This window comes from Loxodonta africana, chromosome 10 (assembly GCF_030014295.1).
Source record: "Loxodonta africana isolate mLoxAfr1 chromosome 10, mLoxAfr1.hap2, whole genome shotgun sequence".
NCBI lineage: Eukaryota > Metazoa > Chordata > Mammalia > Proboscidea > Elephantidae > Loxodonta > Loxodonta africana.
The window spans coordinates 30,172,212-30,191,672 of record NC_087351.1 but is presented as its reverse complement, the minus strand read 5'-3'; the positions used below and the strand labels follow the sequence as shown (position 1 = coordinate 30,191,672).

At 42.8% G+C, this 19,461-nt stretch overlaps 2 protein-coding genes across 4 annotated transcripts; both read right to left on the bottom strand.

Annotated features, from left to right (window-relative positions):
• Window positions 1–86: 86 nt before the first annotated feature.
• RNASE4 (ribonuclease A family member 4) lies at window positions 87–19,224 on the bottom strand. 3 transcript variants are annotated; one of them, XM_023540654.2, is made up of 2 exons: window positions 19,117–19,224; window positions 87–678 (listed from the first exon to the last, which is right to left on the bottom strand). In XM_023540654.2, exon 2 carries the CDS (start codon window positions 659–661, stop codon window positions 218–220), a length of 444 nt encoding a protein of 147 aa, XP_023396422.1. In that variant the 5' UTR covers window positions 662–678; window positions 19,117–19,224; the 3' UTR covers window positions 87–217. The 3 variants fall into 3 exon arrangements, with proteins under 3 accessions (XP_023396422.1, XP_023396421.1, XP_064148336.1); XM_023540653.2 differs by having other exon boundaries at window positions 19,056–19,156; XM_064292266.1 differs by lacking the exon at window positions 19,117–19,224 and adding an exon at window positions 1,351–1,520.
• On the bottom strand, window positions 1,568–19,201 carry ANG (angiogenin). Its single transcript, XM_023540655.2, is given in 3 exon segments — window positions 1,568–7,280; window positions 8,023–8,302; window positions 19,117–19,201. Coding segments are annotated over 2 exon segments (591 nt in total). The 5' UTR covers window positions 8,285–8,302; window positions 19,117–19,201; the 3' UTR covers window positions 1,568–6,951.
• Window positions 19,225–19,461: the final 237 nt, after the last annotated feature.

Below are 19,461 nucleotides of genomic sequence, written 5' to 3'. Positions count from 1 at the left end.
ATAGGAAGCTTATTACAGAAAAGCCCAGGCTCATGATAGTTTTGTGTCTGCATTTCTCTTTGATGTAATGCATTTAACAGAATGGGTTATATAGAGAAAAAGAGTGAGAAGTAAGCAGAGGAGGCAGAGCCTGGGACAGCACAAATACATTACTCACTGCTATTCAAGGAGTAATTTGAAGACGAAATGCTGTGTCCTAACCACTTCAGGGTGGCATCTATTTGTCAAAGTGCACAGGTACCTCTGGATTACCCTCACAGGCAATGACAACCCGCCTAGTGCTGGTCTTGGCCCGATATCTGCAGTTAGGGGCCCTGGAACTTCCTGTCTCCTTGCAGTCTGTGACCTTCACTACACCCTCGTGGCAGTTCATACTGCCATTCTTGCACTGGATATTGGTGGTGCTGCAGATACTACGGATGTTCCAGATGTCTTCATGGATGAAGGTGTTGAAGGGCTTGCACCAGCTCGTAGTCATCTTCCGTCTTTGCATCAGCAAGTTGCAGTAGCCATCATTGCCACCCGAGCCCTCAGGATCCATGTGTTGCCTCAGGAATCGTTGGTACTTGCTCTCTCGGCCATAGGAGGGCTGCACCAGCCCCAGCCCCAGCAGGGTCAGCAGCAAGAGCAGAAACAATGAACCGGTCCTCTGTAGAGTCATCACTACCTTAGGGGTGCCTGGAGAGTGACAAAGTGAAATTTTACTGGAGGCCAAAGGTCCTCAGAGAGCAACAATAGTTAAAGATATCCCCCACCTGTTTGTTCCAGAGAATGGCTTACTGCCAACAATGGACTTAATAATTTCCTTTGTTTAATTAAACTTTAGAATAGGCTTTTCCTTTTTATCTTCCCAACCTTGCTCTCTCCTTCAGTCTTTAAAACCTATAACCTAAGAATACCTAATCCTTAACCTCTTCCTCTCTTGCCCTGGGTCCTCTGGGATCCCTGTGAACTATCATCAGGAAAGAAAACATTCCAAACAAAACGGCCTTAATTGCAACCTTAGTAAACCATTCACCCAACCTGGTGATCAACCCCCCTTAACACTTTTTAAAATCTCATGGTCCCTGGAGCCCTGGTGGTGCAGTGGTTAAGAACTCTGCTGCTAACCCAAAAGGTCAGCAGTTTGAATTCACCATCTGCTCCTTGGAAACCCTGATGGATAGTTCTACTTTGTCCTATAGGGTCACTGTGAGTCACGTTCAACTGTTGGCAATAGGCTTGTAGATCTTTTTTTCTAGCATAGTAAGGAGCTGAACTCTCCCCATTGCCCTGTTGAGGTGCTTCTCTGATTTTTCTTACTCCATTCCCCTCCCTCACAACAACCCTTTTGAATAAAGTGAACCTTGCCTGTTTTAACGTTATCTGGTGCAATTTTTTTCTTTGACAAGAGAAAGCAAGGGGCAGGAAAAAGGAAGTTAGTAGAGTATGGGCAGAGGGCCTAGAGACAGGAATAGGAGATAAATTCCATCATAAGTGACATTATGTGTTGGGAGTTGACTATTTTCTCTAGTTGCTGGATCATTGCGCGGCCACGTCTCGGCAGCTACAAACAAACATAAATTTAACACAGATTTAAAAAACAAAAACTTAAGAGCAACAACAAAGACAGTCATGCAGTTTCAGAACTAATTGTTTTTGTTGACTGAAGACGGCATCCAGTTCTATCTGATTCCAAAGCCTGTGCTGTTTCCATCATGTTTTACTGGCCTCTCTCCTCCCACTCCGTAAATATTCAGGGTATTACAGACCGTTTATGCTCAGAGCTAGTTCCTCTCTAGCTCAGTTTAAAGGGCTGAGGGTGGAGGGGGAAATCACGCGCCAATCATGGCTATTCAGACACTGCCATCTGGCGCTCACTCTTGGCATTGACATAAACTGTAAATACACTTGCTTCTTGGCAATGCGGAAACCCTGGTGGCATAGTGGTTAGGCGCTGCTGCTAACCAAAAAGGTCGGCAGTTCGAGACCACCAGGCTCTCCTTGGAAACTCTACGGGGCAGTTCTACTCTGTCCTATAGGGTCGCTATGAGTCAGAATTGACTCGACGGCAATGGGTTCTCGCAAGGAGGCAGGGCTGACTCACTAGAGCAAAGAAAAATCATCCCTGATTTAATAGGAAGTGAACAATCATCTCAACTTGTGCTGTCCAAGGGCAGGCCACCCTGAACCCCGGGACCGATGTATATGGGCGCTACTGCCCTTCGTTTTCAAAGATGCTGCTTCACAATAGCAGAGTGTACTGCGTGGGTGGATAGAGCTGAAATGAACTGCAATTCATTCCACCTTAAGCCTATCCTTTGATTAGTAATAATTATCACCATCAAGCATTGCTATCATTCTTTCAAACCCCACGTCTTAGATTCATAGCATTTTTTCTTTGCACAGAAAGATATAAAGCTTTATGTCATAGTCCTGTGTCTGCATTTGTAGATACAAGATATGATGTTAGGAAGAAAGGGAAGTGAAAGGAAGAAGATTGGTGGGTTTGGACAATCTTCATTTACTCCTCACCCCAAGACAAGCGGATAAAACTTCTGAAGGTACACTCATTACCTGGATATAGTTTTAGCTGAGCAATTTACTTTGAGCTGTTTTCCCAGCCTCTTCACTAATCTTACGTGATCTTACCTACTTTCTCTCATGCTGTGTCTTGTGACCAAGAACATGGTCTAGCAAGATAACTGGTTGCACAGAAGAGTTAAACTATTCATGGGAGATCAAACCCCTGGCTTCAGCCACACTAACTGTCATGGATTGAACTGTGTCCCCCAAAAATGTGTGTCAACTTGGCTAGGCCATAATTCCCAGTATTGTGTGATTGTCCACTATTTTGCCATCTGATGTGATTTTCCTGTGTGTTATGAATCCTATCTCTATGATGTTGAGGAGATGGGATTGGTGGCAGTCATGTTAATGAGGCAGGACTCAATCTACAAGATTGAATTGTGTCTTGAGCCCACCTCTTTTGAGATATGAAAGAGGGAAGTGAGCAGAAAGACAGGTGAACCTCATACCACCAAGAAAGCAGCACCCAGAGCAGAGTGTGTCCTTTGGGCCTTGGGGTTCCTACCTTAAAAAGCTCCTAGACCAGGGAAGATTGAGGACAAGGACCTTCCTCCAGAGCCAACAGAGAGAGAGATCCTTCCCCCCCTGGAGCTGGCACCCTGAATTTGAACTTCTAGCCTACTAAACTGTGAGAGAATAAATTTCTCTTCGTTAAAGCCATTCACTTGTGGTATTTCTGTTATACCCACACTAGATAACTAAGATGTTAACCAACCAAGTTAACAAGCCACAGAAAAATATTTGAGAACAGAGGTCCAATGCAGAGATCCACGGGTGCATCTCAAGGCTCCAGCTAGAAGAGAAAATGAAATGATACCCAAAGTGTCCTCCAACACATACTTTCCGGTCAGGGCTTGCCCCAAGGCTTTCTCACTGTACCACACTGACTCCCAATAAGAACTTCTTTTGATGCTGTGATCTCAAAGATCTACCTCTGCCACACCAGCTTTGTGACACTGGGGAAATTATTCAACTTCTCTCAGTATATTTATTCATAAGTAAAATGAGCATAACAATAATAACCTACCCCCTATGGATGTTATGAAGACTAAAGGAGAAAATCAACGTAAAGTGTTTATCACAATGGCTAATATGTGGTATGTAAGTACTCAGGAAATGTTGGCAATATAATTTTATCATCATCATTTGTCTTCGTTTCCCTGGCTTCCTCCCATCTAGAAAAAATAACGGTTGACTCTGCTGTGTTGTTTTCACTGGCCAATTTTTTCAGAAGTAGACTGCCAAGTCCTTCTTCCTAATCTGTCTTAATCTGGAAGCTCCACTGAAACCTGTCCAAGGGTGACCCTGCTGGAATTTGAAATACCGATGACAAAGCTTCCAGTATCATCACAGCCACACGCAAGCCACCACAGTACGACAAACCCACAGATGCGTGGTGGAATTGATGTCTTTGAATGATAGTGTTATCGAAGAATACTAAATACACCATGAACTGCCAGGGGAACAAACAAGTCTGTCTTGGAAGAAATACAGGCAGAGTACTCCTTGGAGGCGAGGATGACAAGACTTCATCTCACGTACTTTGGACATGTTATCAGGAGGGACCAGTCCCTGGAAAAGAACACCATGCTTGGTAAAGTAGAGGATCAGCTAAGAAGAGGAGGAGCCTCAATGCGATAGATTGATACACTGGAACAATGAGCTCAAACATAGCAACGATTATGAGGATGGCACATGACTAGGCAGTGTTTGGTTTTGTTGTATATAGAGTCACTATGAGTTGGAACTGATTCGAGGGCACCTAACATCAACAACAAAGCTGTGTTGACTCTCTCTCTATTCTGTAGGTTACTTGTATCCCAAGAAATTGGAAGGCCACTTGTAAACTATGAGATGTTAGTTATTGAAATTTATGTTGTGTTCCTGGAAAATTTTTTGTTCTCTAAGTTGTACAGAATTTTCTTCCTTGGATGTCACCATTCTTTAAGGCACTTGACATTTTTGGAGTTTTTCTTCTCTTTTCCTTGTGAAGTCAACAAAGCACAGCTGATACCGACTTCAATTCCTTAAACGATTTGCTTAAGATAAATGATTTGCCTGACACTTGACTCTTCATTCCAAACAGCTTTTAGTTGTGATAGTACAGGAGATTCAGATTGAAAGTACTAAGATTAGCTACTCAGCTGCTATCTCCACCCAGGAGATCAGGAAGCACCCTCATCCCATGGCCATGTGATTTCCTGTGAAGCAGTCATTTCCCCTAACACCAGAGCAAGGTATGTAAGCATAATGCTCTCAGTGGATGTTTGAAGAGGACGTGAGTTTTCACAGCTATGACATGGTCAATATAATAATGGTTGTCTTAGTTTTTTAGTGCTACTATACCAGAAATACTACAAGTGGGTAGCCTTAAAGAACATGAATTTATTTTCTCACAGTTTAGGAGATTAGAATCTGGAATTTAGGGCATCTGCTTTGGGGGAGGTCTCTCTCTGTCCGCTCTGAGAGAAACCCTTGTCTCCACTTCTCTGGGATTCTTCCCGGTGTTCCTTGGAGATCTCCACGTGGTATCTATCTTCCCCTATTTGTCCTTTCTTGCTTCTGTGCCTAATCTCTTCCTGTTATATCTCAAAGTGATTCACTTAAGACACACCCTACAGCAGTATGACCTCATTAACATAATAAAGAAAGACCTATTCCCAAATGAGATTACATCCGTAGGTCTAGGGCTTATGGTCTAAAACACATATTTTCAGGGGACGCAATTCAATCCACAGTGGTCCACCCATATCTTTGACTTTCCCCGTCAATACCATGAGTGGAGCACTGACCGATAGGAAGTCACTTTGCCTCTCTTCAGCGAGATATACTGATTAGGAGACTTGAGAAAAGGGTACAAGTTTTCTACTAAAAGCTGTGACTTCCTCACTTCCTAATAGGTTTTTGAGATTTTATAACAAGTCAAATGTTCTAATAAGAGGTTTGGAAAACTTTTTTTCTCTCTATTTTCTTAGGAAATGACAGTGCTTTATGGCTAACAGATGGTGGAGAGATTTCTGTGGTGAAAGTGTACCAGCAGCCTACTTCTCCTTCCTCCATAAGTCTGAGTACTTTCAGTGAGTCTACCTTCTCCCAGATGACACCTGGACATTGGGTAATCAGGTCTTTTGACCCATTTCAAGGCAATGCAGACATCAGGAGAGGCCACCATAGGCAATACTGTGACCACTAGTCATAAATTCACAAGACAGCTAAACTAAAAAAAAAAAAAAATTTTTTTTTTTAAACTAGTGACCTATAATTGTAGTTTATTAACAATTACTTTCTAAATACCACCACCCATCTGTCAGTTTGTTGTATTGTGGTGTGCTTGAATGTTGCTAGGATGCTGGAACCTATGCCACCAGTATTTCAAATACCAGCAGGGTCAGCCACGGTGGTTGCTAGACTAAGACAGACTAGGAAGAAAGGCCTGTTGATCTACTTCTGAAAATCAGCTAATGAAAACTCTACGGATCCAAACAGAATATTACCTAACATAGTGCTGGAAGATGGTACAGGACCAGGCAATGTTTCTTTCTGCTGTATATGGGGTTGCCATGAGTTGGAGCTGACTCAGTGATGACTAACAACAACACATTCTAAATAAAATATCCAGGTATCTGTTGATAGAAATTAGGTAGTGAAGGGAACCATTGAACCTGTGGATTGATTAGTGAGTTTTACAAAGAAAGTGTTTGTTAACCTAAGTTTATGTTTACTTGAAAACAAATCTAGTTGAAGAAAAATAAGTGATAAGTTCAGAATCTTTCTGTAACTTTTCTAAGACCTCACAGTTGCCAGACATCATGACGTAAAACAGTAAAAAGAAAACAATGTAATAAAAAAAATTAAAGTTTATATTAAATAACCATGACAAAAGAACATCCTGGGAGCATTCCACTCAAACCAATATCAAAAGTAACTCCTGCTTAAGACAAGAGATGGCTACCCTGAATGGATTTTGGTATTCATGCAGGATATTTAAGTGTGCGTGTTTGTGTGTGTTACAGAGAGACTGTAATTAATCTGTTGCTCCTTACTCCCAGACTCTTCTCCCCATGGTCTCCTATTTAGAAAAGTAATACTGACTTACTATTTGATAGCAAAAATAATTTGCTTCACCTGAAAATTATTCTCAGGGGCTACGAGCCATGGAATTTTCCCAGCTCGCTCTGTAAAATCAACTTATTATCATTACCTTCATGAAAGGTAAAGCCTACCTCCCTACTATGCCTAGAGCTGACTGATAAGGGAAAAGGCATTTCTAGTTCATCCCATTCTCTTGGGGGAGTATCTGAATAGAGAACTTGGGGAAAGCTCAATATGTCATCAATCAGTGAGAAGGCTTTGATTCTTACTGATTTCAGACATTTTGATTTATTAAATGTGTTGTAAAACAGGAAACAAAAGATCTAGGTAGCACATTTTCTGAGCTTCTGGCAATGAATGTTGCCCCCACCATTCTGGGCTGTGGAGGGGAAGCGCCACAGAAAGATGGCAGCCCCAGCTCTGGGCTAGTGGCCTATTGGTTGTGGACAGAAAAAAAGACTTGTTAAAGTGGACAGGTGAGTCACTTCTGCAGGCAACAACAATGTCTCTGAACTCTTGTGTAGCTCTGTACCAGCATGGCAGCCAGAGGAACCCTTCTACATGCCTGCAAGTGGTGATCTGGAAAGAAGATTTGCTTATTCTTAAATTTTCTGTGTGAGAGATTCCATTATTTTTTATTGTACTTTAGATGAAGGTTTACAGAACAAACTAGTTTCTCATCAAACAGTTAGTACACATATTGTTTTATGACATTGGTTAACAACCCCATGACATGTCAACACTCTCCCTTCTCAACCTTGTGTTCCCTATTACCAGGTTTTCTGTCCCTTCCTGCCTTCTAGTCCTTGCCCCAGGGCTGGTGTGCCCCTTTAGTCTCATTTTGTTTTATGGGCCTGTCCACTCTTTGGCTGAACGGTGAACCTCAGGAGTGACTTCACTACTGAGCTGAAAGGGTGTCTGTGGGCTGTACTCTCAGGGTTTCCCCAGACTCTGTCAGGCCAGCAAGTCTGGTCTTTCTTTTTGAGTCAGAATTTTGTTCTACACTTTTCTCCAGCTCTGTATGGGATCCTCTACTTTTATCGCAGTCAGAGCAGTCAGTGGTGGTAGCTGGGCACCATCTAGGTGTACTGGGCTCAGTCTGGTAGAGACCGTGGTAGATGTGGTCCATTAGTCTTTAGACTAATCTTTCCCTTGTATCCTTAGTTTTCTTCATTATTCCTTCTCCCGAAGGGGTGAGACCAGTGGCGTATCCTAGATGGCCACTCACAGGCTTTTAAGACCCCAGATGCTACTCACAAAAGTAGAAAAACAAACAAACAAAAAAAAGTAGAGCATGCAGAACATTTTCTTTATAAGCTGTGTTATGCCAATTGAGCTAGATGTTCCCTGAGATAATGGGAGGGATTCCATTCCAATTTCCACAGATGGCCTTGATGTTCCCCTTGTTGCCATGAATGAAGGAATTGGTGCCTTTGCAGGGTGTGGTCAAGCCTCATTTCCCCATTACGCTTTCAGAATATCTCTCATTCCAGCCCCTTGGTTTGGCATCATAGTGCTGGGTCAGGAAGTGTTTGTAACTGGAGCCGTCTTGAGTCAGGGTTGGTGGGGTCAGACCCAGGCCCAGCATGAAGACCAACAACAGGGAGCCCAGGCCCATCACCATCTCTTCCAACAGAGGCCCCTGCCAAGAGCAAAAAGAGGCATAGCAGGGGCACAGAACAGCATTGCCAAATTAGGCTGAAAGAACAGGGGCTTTTCTGACAGGGCATCATGAATCAGAATCCTCAGTCACCTAATTTTATTTTTTCTTTTCCCTTCTTCATTAATCTCCAGATTTTGTCAATCTATTCCTCTGGAAAGTCTATTTAATGGTTTCTTGAATACGACTTCCAGCCCCAACCATTCTTTTTTACCCCTAGGATCGCTGAGTATTTACTTTTCCATCAGTCTTAGCATTACAAAATCACAATTACAAAATTCATGTTCTTTAATTAATTAAGTAACAAATATTACATAAGCCCTACTGAGTACTAAGCACTGTGCTAGGTCCTGGGAACACAAAGACCATGAAGACATACCAAATGCCTCCTCAAAAGGAGCATGTGCCATCCATGGGAAAGGGGAGCTCCAATTTACTGAGATGAGATAGTTATGTAAAAGGTGAGAACTGTGAAGAAGAGGGGTTTTAGGAATTCTGAACATAGGGAAGCATAAAGCAGAGGATTGTTGAAGACAGGGTTCCAGGACAAATCAATTAGCCAGCTGTGAAGGGAAGAGTTTCCCCCTGAGGTGAAGGGAGGCAGACCTACTTCCCCCAAAAGCAGGTGGTTCATCCCCAAATGTGGAAGTATTACGTACTATTTGGTAAGAACAGAAGAAGGGCTTGGAAGAAGCCATGTAATGCTTAGGAGTAGGTCTGGGGTCAACTCTTAACAGGGGGTTGGAGGAAGAATTCCAGCCTATTCTATTGCTATGGGAGCTTCTCACATCAGGAACAATTTGGATTATTCCCAGAGAATATTTTCTATAGTTTCCCTGAATATGTACATACATTGTCACACAGCAGGCAAAGGATGCCACCAGGGGTAAGAGGAAAACAACTCCTTAGACTTTTTCATCAAATCAAAGGCCTTCCAATATGCACTTATGTTTCTTAAATGTCATCCTCAAAAGAAGAAGAAAAAAGATTCCTGCCATCATTGTTCAAGAACTGTCAAATGGTAGAATGCATACATTCCAAGGTGGTGTGTCACAGACACTCAAACATAGGGTCAAAAGGGTGCTTCTTCCATAATTTTAACTCAGTGATGGATAATTTAAAATAGAATCAAACAAATATGAAGTATAGTGAAATAGAAAACCACCTTTAAGATTAGATTCCTTATGAAATTTGAAGATTTGAGAATTGAAAAGTATTTGGTGCTTGCAGCAGGTAGATTCTGATTATACCTTTAGTTCCCCTAGGAAGGACATGTTTACCGTTCTGTACCCTTAGAAGCATGTTGGTGACAATTTTAAAGAACATACCAAACCCACTGCTCTCCAGTCCATTCTGACTCATGCTGACCCCATAGGGCAGAGTAGAACTGCTCCATAGAATTTCCAAGGAGTGCCTGGAGGATTCAGTCTGCAGACTTTTTGGTTAGCAGTCATAGCTCTTAACCACTACTCCACCAGTGTTTCCAAACAGAGCCTTTAAAAACCATCTTAGGTCTGCTCCATGTTACACCAAACATATGTGACTGCACCCACATCTTACAATAAATACAATTTTTAGCCATAAATTTTTAATAGTTTTGATTTTAAAATTGTCTAGGAGTAACTCATTTAATTTATGATTGGCTACGATTTCCTGGCACTCATCACACACATGAAGAAAATCTTCTAAAAGGAGAAAAACCTGCCCTTGAAATGATTCTTAAATATGATGGAATTCTTATGAATCCTAAGTTTAAAAGGTAAACGGTACACTTTCGTAGACACTTCATTATTATTTATTTAATTTGTACCTTGTCCCTTTGTGTGTGTAGAGTCAATAAATGCTATTTTTCGTATCTCAAATATTTTTGTAGCCCTTAAAAAGGCCATGGGCCCTGGCAGCACTGGGAGTAAGTATCACTGTGAGTCTAGAGAGATGAGGAAATCCTTGGTCACATAGGGAGGCAGATGATAGAGTGAGCTTTCTTTCTAACCAGCATTTGGCATTGCTCCACCTTGTCTGTTGGATCTTAATAAACATAGACAAATTTGGTATACTACTGAAGAATACTAAATTATGATCTAAGGGGATTTTTTGGTCATTTCACAACACTGAACTAAAATAGCAGCTGGAAAAGTTTCCACTAAACACACAGATTATAATTTTGTAATAAAATCAAGTCAAATTGTGTCCATGGAAGCTGAACGAGAAAGCGCTTTGTGATTGCAGAGGGGTGAGCCACGGCTAAAACAGTATTTATTCATACACTGTCGCTGCTCCAACTAGCGGGCTGGGCTGCCACGCTGCCCATGTGCCAAGCTCTTCACATTGACATTGTGCTTTTCATTCTCCTGAGTGTGTTTTCTCTTTCTAGTTTTTTGGAAAACCTCATCAAAATTTTATTGATTTGTAACCAGTTAAGTCTGTTGCTTTGCGTGGACAAATACTGGCTTCTCTAATGTCAAAGGCAGTTGTAGAATGACAGGCTCTTGGGATTAGATGGGACCTTAGAGGTCACGCAGCCTACATCCCTTGCCTGGTGCCAGAGTCCCAGACTACAAAAATCAGGAAGTAGAACCAGAGCTGGTGGTACCCATAAGAGTCATTAGGTGGCAGTGGTAGACAAGAATGCGGCTGACGTCTTCCACGCTGTCTCAGAGTTTGTTGGTCTTAGTAGGAGATGCCAGTGTTGCACACATCGTGGGGATACCACTGGTCACAGAAGAGAGTCTGAGCTAGCAGACCTGTCTAGAGTCTGCATCCCAACTCTCTGCGATTTAGATTTTAAGACCAAGGACACCTCATTAGACACAAATGTCAAAGTAAAAGCAATAAACCTCAGAATCTGCCAACAGGATATCACAAAATATTTACCTGTTGTCAGGTTTCAGGGGAGCCATTTCCAAGCATGCCATTATTCATGTGATCTTGGGCAAACAGTTGTCTATTTACTTGTCAATGTTGCCTACTGGTGTGTAATCTACAGGAGGGCAGAGCCCATTTTATTCACCCTTGAATCACAGCGCCTGCCTCATAGTAAAAAACGGTGCTGCCAAGTTGATTCCAACTCATAGTGACCCTATAGGACGCAGTAGAACAGCCCCATAGGGTTTCCAAAGCTGTAATCTTTATGAAAGCAAGATTACCACATCTTTCTTCCGCAGAACGACTGGCGGGTTCCCTTAATAATTTTTTTTTTAATGGTTGACTTCATTTTCCTCTCCAGATCTAGTTTGTTCATCTGTAAAATAACAGAGTTGCTAGCTCTAAAGTCTGGAACTCTGTGGGTCTCATGAAAGATAAGAGACCCTTTCCTAGTTTCACCAGTAAAAGACCAGTGACCATGGAATCATAGAGTTAAGTTTGTTTTAGTTGGTGGCACAACCCACCAGCTGGAGGAAGTGGACGACCAGGTGACGCGTGGTCCAATCTCATAGAGATGCATCATCCCTTAAGACTCAACGCGTAAGCCAAGCCCATACATCACCACTAGTTAAGGCACTGGAATGACACTCCAGGGGGGCTTGGCCTCCTAAAAAGCCACTTGCTCTTTGGAGGTTGAAGGCCTTCCCATCCCACTCCGGAGAGGTAAAGAGTATTTTTTTTTCTGATTTGCATAATTTGCACATTCATCCCATAACAACTCAGTGAAGGTTTCCCTTAGGTTTATTGTCATCTTGACTCCTTAAGACACCCAGAACCCAAATCTCAGAAAACACACATTGCGGCCACAAATATCTAACATCTATTCCCTCACTCACAAATTCCTCACTCTTATATTCAACTCTAAATTTCCCCAAAAAATGGAACTGGAAGAAAATTAAAAGAGACATTATTTGTGGTGCAGAAGTGAATCTTTCTAGGCCAGAGGTGTAGACCCTCACATTTTGGTGATGAAACTCTTTATGTACATATCCTGTCAGTCAGCTTTTCATCAGTGAATTTGTCACATCTGTTCTTTGGACTAACTTTGTCCTCTGTCTCAAACCAATTCCCTAGTCCTCACCAAAACCAAGAAACCAAACCCACTGCTGTCGAGTCAATTCTGACTCATAGTGACCCTACAGGACAGAATAGAACTGCCCCATAGCGTTTCCAAGGAGCACCTGGTGGATTTGAACTGCTGACCTTTTGGTTAGCAGCTGTAACTCTTAACCACTACGCCACCAGGTTTTCCCTAGTCCTCACAGGAATTAATAATTCCCTTCTTCTCCCCCTAGGCAATGGTTTATTTTCAAGAGATCCATCAAACTTTGTGCACCAGGGAGTTAACTTCACTGCTAATGGCTATAATTTACATAGATAGAGATTCACATTCTTGTGTAGTCTAGAGCCACAGACCCAAAAGTGAAAGCATAACATATTTCTCTTACCTCTTTTCCTTCTTCCCTCCCTTCAACTTGCCAGTTTACCTTCTTTTGAATCTTGGCATGTGTTCAACTTTACTTTTAAAGAGCTTCCAAAAATTTTTTAAGGAAAGAAATTAATAGGAAAGGTGAGAAGGAAACTGCTAAAAGCATATTTTCTGTTTCTTTTCTTGTTAACAAACCAAAACCAAACCCAGTGCCATCAAGTCAATTCTGACTCATAGCGACACTGTAGGACAGAGTAGAACTGCCCCACAGAGTTTCCAAGGAGCACCTGGAGGATTCAAACTGCCAACCCTTTGGTTAGCAGGCGCAGCACTTAACCACTATGCCACCAGGGTTTCCCTTCCCTTGTTAAGCCACATATAATGCCTGTGCCCAGGGGCTCCAATGCCCATCCGTAAATGGCATCCCCAGACCTTTTGGGACTTTATCACAATTCAGGATTCCTTTCTAAACCTCCATTTACTCTCAGTCTCACTAATTTCCCTTTGTCCACACATACAAACCAAAACCCACAGCTGTCGGGTCGACTCCAACTCGTAGTGACTCTACAGGACAGAGTAAAACTGCCCCACAGGGTTTCTAAAGCTATAAATCTTTATGGAAGAAGACTGCCACATCTTTCTCCTGAGGAGCAGCTGGTGGGTTCAAACCACCTACCTTTCAGTTAGCAGCCAATTGCTTTAACCACTGCACCACCAGGGCTCCTTTGTCCACATATACCAAACCAAAAAAATACAAACCCATTGCCATGGAGCACATTACCATTCATAAAACCAAAAAACCAAACCCGTTGCTGTCAAGTCAGTTCCTTCCGACTCATAGTGACCCTATAGGACAGGGGTAGAACTGCCCCATAGAGTTTCCAAGGAGCTCCTGGTGGATTTGAACTGCTGACCCTTTGGTTAGCAGCCATAGCACTTAACCACTATGCCACCAGGGTTTCCTCCCATTCATAGCAACCCTATAAAAAACCATTACTGTCAAATCAATTCCAATTTATAGTGACCCTGTAGGACAGAGTAAAACTGTCCCACAAGGTTTCCAAGGAGCAGCTGGTGGGTTAGAACTGCCAACCTTTTGATTAGCAGCCAGGTTCTAAACCACTGAGATACCAAGGCTCCATGTATAAAAAAAAAAAAAAAAGTATAGCCCACCCCAAAAGAAACCTGTTCCCATTTTAAATTTTAGAATCTGATTTGGTTTTTTCTTAGCTCATGAGCTTGGGTCCAGAGGTTTTGAAGGGGATAAAAATGCCTTCACTGAAATGCATAGAAGGCTAGAAACAGTATCTGTATAAACAACTGAACAGTAGATTACCCAGGAGAAGAATCTTAAAAAATTCTGGCCGTTTCCCTCCAACTGGAGATGAGTTCCAGCTGTTTGTTCCAGGAGATGGATTCCAGCTGTGTGGACCTGGAGGCCCCCTCCTGTTCAGATTATATAGTGTTCAGATAACAGGGTGGGGAGAATAGAACTGATGATCTCTAATCCCTGGCAGAGACATGAAAACCAAGGGCACTGCTCTTGGACAAACGAGGGGAGTCATTCACCTTTTCTCTGGGTATGACTGGGGCAAATATTAACCCATCTAAATGGGTTAGAGATTTGTTCTGAGAGGCAGTCTGATAAACACAGCCTTTTGTCAGAAGTTGCCTTCTTTTGATGTCTGTGGTTCTTACTCTTGCCCATGGCAGGAGGACCAAGGTTTCATCTAGACATGCAATAGTCTGGATCCATGAGTTATTGTCTCTGATCTAATGAGCCAACTCCCAAGAACTGAAGAAGCCTGCAAAGTAAGATACAGTCTCCCAGCAGGATGGCTCCTCCTGTATTTTCTACTTATCCACATAACCTGGTTGCATAAAAAGACGCTAAGCTAGGAAAGCATTTCTAGAGAAGCTGTGTGACAGCTGTTAGCCCTCTGCCCTTCCTCTCAACTTCCCAGCTACCAACCCCCAGAAATATCTCTGCCCTATTCCTTGAGCTCCTCTTTCCTTTCATCCTTACCTGTCCACAAGAGACTAACCTTGAGCACTGAATCTTCTGTTCCTTAAACACAGTAAAATTGATAATCTCCACCATCAATGCAATACTGATGCTAAAACCCCATAAAGTGGATTTGTTGCTCACATGGAAAAAATAGGGGGCCAAAGACACCAGAATTACTTTATAGAACCTACAGATGAGTATTATGTAAATCTATTTTTCTTGTGAGGAAGCTCCAGGATCAAACAGCCGATGAATAATAATCAGACCACAAACCCCTCATCTGCAGGGAGAGTATCTGCTCATCATCTTTCCAGGCTAATCTCGAGCAACACCTCCTCTACGAGGCCTTGCTGACCATCCTCAATCCCACCCTATCCTGGGGTGAGTTGTCCACTTCTTTCTTGGTGGATTCACTGTGCTCAGTACAGGAGTCCCAAGTCCCATTGACTAATTTTTAGACGTGTCTGGGTGTGTCTGAAAAGCTGGGTGAGTCAGCTTGTTTTTGTAAGAGTCTGTGATGTTCCTGGGAAAGGATTCACTTTAGAAGAAGAAAACGATGAGGGGGTAGGAGAAAGATACAAAGGCAGTGTCAGGTAGGGTATAGAGTATGCCATTCAAATTCCTTTCTAATCCAGCTCCTGGGTCCTAGGAAGAGGCCACGGCAATAAAAGTGAATAAAAATAAAGGTTGTTTCTTGAACTCCAGGATTCTGCCAGCACATAACAAACCAGTATAAAGCAGAACACTACAATGTTGGCAGGCAAAGTACATTTCCCCATTTGAGGATCCTATTGGGATAAACTTGAGGCAAGCCAGGATACATTAGCAGGAGCATCAAATCAGACCATTTACGGTCCAAAGAAGAAAAGAACGCTGTGTATTGGCATTTTCAGATATTCTCAGTAGTGCTGTCCCTTTGTATGACAGTGATAGACCTCATACAGAGAACTGGGGCAGGAAAGGAGCAAAAAGGCAGCCTCCTTGTGTAGGTTATAAGGGCTATTTTGCAAGCATGTTTATACCCCCTGGAAACTTCCTGAATGCTCAGAGAAGAATGTGAGCTGATCTGAAGTTCCCCATAGGTGGGATGGATCTCATTTTACTTCAGGCTGCTGTTAACCAGGGAAATATAAGCTGTTAACAATCATTTCTCTGATGGTTAATTGATCTCATCCATGTACTTGTAGCTCTCCATTAGATGGAACTCTTTGAGAGAAGAATTGTCCTATTTGTCTCTACATTCTTAGCATTTAAAACAGTGCCTGACACCTAGGAATTGAGCATTAGTTGTTTGTGAAATAGAAGAATCTCTTTTTCTGACCATAGGTCCCAAGTTCTTTTTGTTATCCCTCCTTGTTTCTGATCTCACTTTGGAGACCCCCAACAGTGCAGACTCTCCCCACTTTTCTTAATGTTTACAAACATGATTAGTTTGGGCAGTGGTTACCAACAAGGTTGGCCTGATTCCCAGGTACAGCCAGAGGGCTTCAAGGTTCCCAAGAAAGCTCTGCATCTAGCTTACTGGATAATTCCTGAAATCCTACTGGATGATTCCTGAAATCCCACTAATATGATGTTATGGATTGAATTGTGTCCCCCCAAAAATGTATGTCAACTTGGCAAGGCCATGATTCCCAGTATCACGTGATTGTCCACCATTTTGTTATCTGATGTGACTTTCCCATATGTTGTGAACCTACCTCCCTGATGTTGATGAGGTGGGATTATCGGCAGTTATGTTAATGAGGCAGGACGCAATCTACAAGATTAGGTTGCACTTTAAACCAGTCTGTTTTGAGACACTAAAGAGAGAAGCGAGCAGATTTTGGAGTTATGCAGTTGTGCTGGGGAGCAGCCTCCAGCCTCTTGACCACTGCCAGGTCCCTTCTCTGCCTCTGGGCTTTCACCTGCCAGCCTTTGAGGGATTCACAACCTGCCCACATAGTTGACAATGCAAAAAGCCAGTTAGATGATGGTGAAGGGTTGTTTTTTTTTCTCATCTTGGCACAGTAAGGTTACGTTGAAACAGAAAATAGGGTTTTGAAAAAAAAAATTTTTTTTCATTAAAATGCATTTAGTGTTTACACAGTTACATTTCAAAATGCCACAAAGAATTGTAGTCTGATTAATGAACATTATATTTTGGTCAGAAATATTAATACGTGTAAAGCAATTGCCAGTTCAAAAAAAATACATCTTTTAAAATGTTCTGACAGCTTGAACTTGAAAGTCATTCCCCTTACCCTGGATTTTTTTCTATGTCTCTTCCTCAAGTCAATACCGTCCCCTCACATAGACACAGGAAACATAAGTTTGCCTTCTCAGGACTCCAGTGTTGGTGCACTTTCCCTTTCTATGGCACATGTATGTTTAATGCTGTCTTTGGGATAACTATACAGTTACGTAATGGAGTGGGTAGACTAGAAAATCTCTAAGTTTCTTTCTAACTGTACCATTTTTTGACTCTATAAGCATGGAGCTTATTCAGTAACAGAACGAAACCAAAAACCAAACCCATTGCCAACTCATAGAGACCCTATAGGACAGAGTAGACCTGCCCCATAGAGTTTCCACGGAGTGTCTGGTAGATTCAAACTGCTGATCTTTTGGTTAGCAGCCATAGCTCTTTACCACCAAGCCACCACAGTTTCCTTTAGTAACAGAAATAGTAGTTAAACAAGGATGAAACTCTCATGAAAAGGATCACTGATGGCTCCAGGAAGCAGGGACACTATTGATTCAGGCAAAACGGGGACAAAGTCCTGCTGACAGGCCTGTATTTCCAAACAAAGATAAAGATTAAACATTCACCTTTCTACAGACTCTGGGCTTTGCACCCACCGTCTCTTTCCCAGGTATTTCAAGGTGTTCTTTTGAGAATAATTGTTTACAGAGATTGCTCTTTGTTCAAAAGCAGATTAAAAGAAAATTCCAAAAGAGGGGTTTCACCACCCTTCACTGGTTCATTTTCTTATCCATCTATTTCATGAATCACACCATCAAGTACTTCCAACACTAACCTGACAAACCTCTTACTGTGCCTGCAAATTCTGACATATTTGGACAATAGCACAAGTCACTTCTCTTTTCCTGGGATACTTTTTCCCACCCGCTCTGCCAAACTACAGTCCTTTTCCACATTACTGGAGTACCTTCTTTTATATAACAGCCATGTTACTACCAGTTAACCCTCCCCCAAACAGTTACAACATCAGAGAGGGAGAGAATTTGGAAATCATCTGCCAGCCCCTCATTTCACAGATAAAGAAACTGAGGAACAAAGAAAGAGAACATAATTTGCCGAAGGTCACAATGGTGTTCCTGGGACTGTAAGTTTTCCAGTGTGCCACATGGCTTTTATATTCCATATCAGTAATGTCTAGAAAAATCAAAGCTAATTTTAAAAGTGCCACTGAAAGTTGCTGTTTAAAGGAAACCTACACAGAATACTTGCAGGAATTCAAAAAATATTTTACTCTCCTTTTTATCTACTTTGTAAAAGTTTGTTTGAATTAAAGTGTGTCTGTAAACACAATCACCTTCCTGCACTAACTAGCTAGTAGCTATTTAGTTAGGTAGGTCTTTGAATAACCGAGGCTGCTTCTGGGAAGTTGGCCATGTACTGTTCAGATAATTATGTCACTTGGGTTTCCAGTGATTATATTTACCACCTGAGTATAAGGTTCTTAATGTCAGGAACGAAGGGTCTTGGCTCACTTGAAATTTCCCTGGACCCCAACATGGTGCTGAAATGGTTGTTACTGTCCTTCCTAAATAAAGATTCTCTGTTTTACCCACGTGCTGTTTCCATTTGATATGCTGTCTCAGAGTAGGAAAGCTGAGGATCCCAGCGTTGTCAGTAAGAAAGCTTTGAGAAAAAAACTGTTGGTAAAGCGCCTGGAAGAATTTCACAACACTGGCTGAGGGTGGGTTAAGGGTGAGGAGAAACAGGAGACTAAGGAACAGAAAACGAAAACACCAGTTTCCAAATGTCAGTTATGTCTGCAAAAACTGGACAAGGCCTAGCTTCTTAAATCTGGGGACAAACCTGGGTTCGAAGCAAAGAATCGTTGGTTTCGCGAAGTGCAGGGCTCCCCCGGCCTCCCTTCGGTTCCCTGATTCTGTGGGCTCCCTCTGAGCCTGGGTTCTAGACACTAGAGCGTTCACGCTGGCATCTTTGCCGAGCCGCGGAAAGCAAACATTGGGGTGGGGAAGTAGACTCACTAACTTGTACAAGAACTAGACTTTTACCTCTCTCTCCATTCCTCAGCTCCATCAGTCCGGTCCCCCAACCCTGCCTCTGCTAGAAGGGGCCTCCGCGGCCAAAAACCTCCTGTCAAAGTTACCACCGAGGAGAAGGACTGTGAACCCACCTCGGTCACAGAGCAAGGCGGCAGAAACAGGCAGCACCGTGGAGAGAGAAGTTTTTCTCACCTGCTTCTTCCGTGTACGATGCTGCGGAGCTGGTAGATGTTCTTTTGAATCCTTCTCTGGATCCGAGTGGGGTGGGCGTGGTTCGTGTCGTGTGTGTGTGTGTGTGTGTGCGCGCGTACTCGGGCGGGTGTTGGGGTGCAGTGAGCAGGCGAGGCTCGGCGTGCAAGCCTCTGTGGGACCGCGCCCCGTTTGTCTTGGCCCGCCTCCAGCTCAGGCTTGGCTGGGCTTCGGACGGGTGGGAGCGGGCGGAGAGATCAGCACCCCCGCCCCAGCCCGAACCGGCCTCCCGGAGCCTTAGACGGAGGAAAACCCGCCCCAGATTCGAAGAGTGAGCCCGCTTTCCGG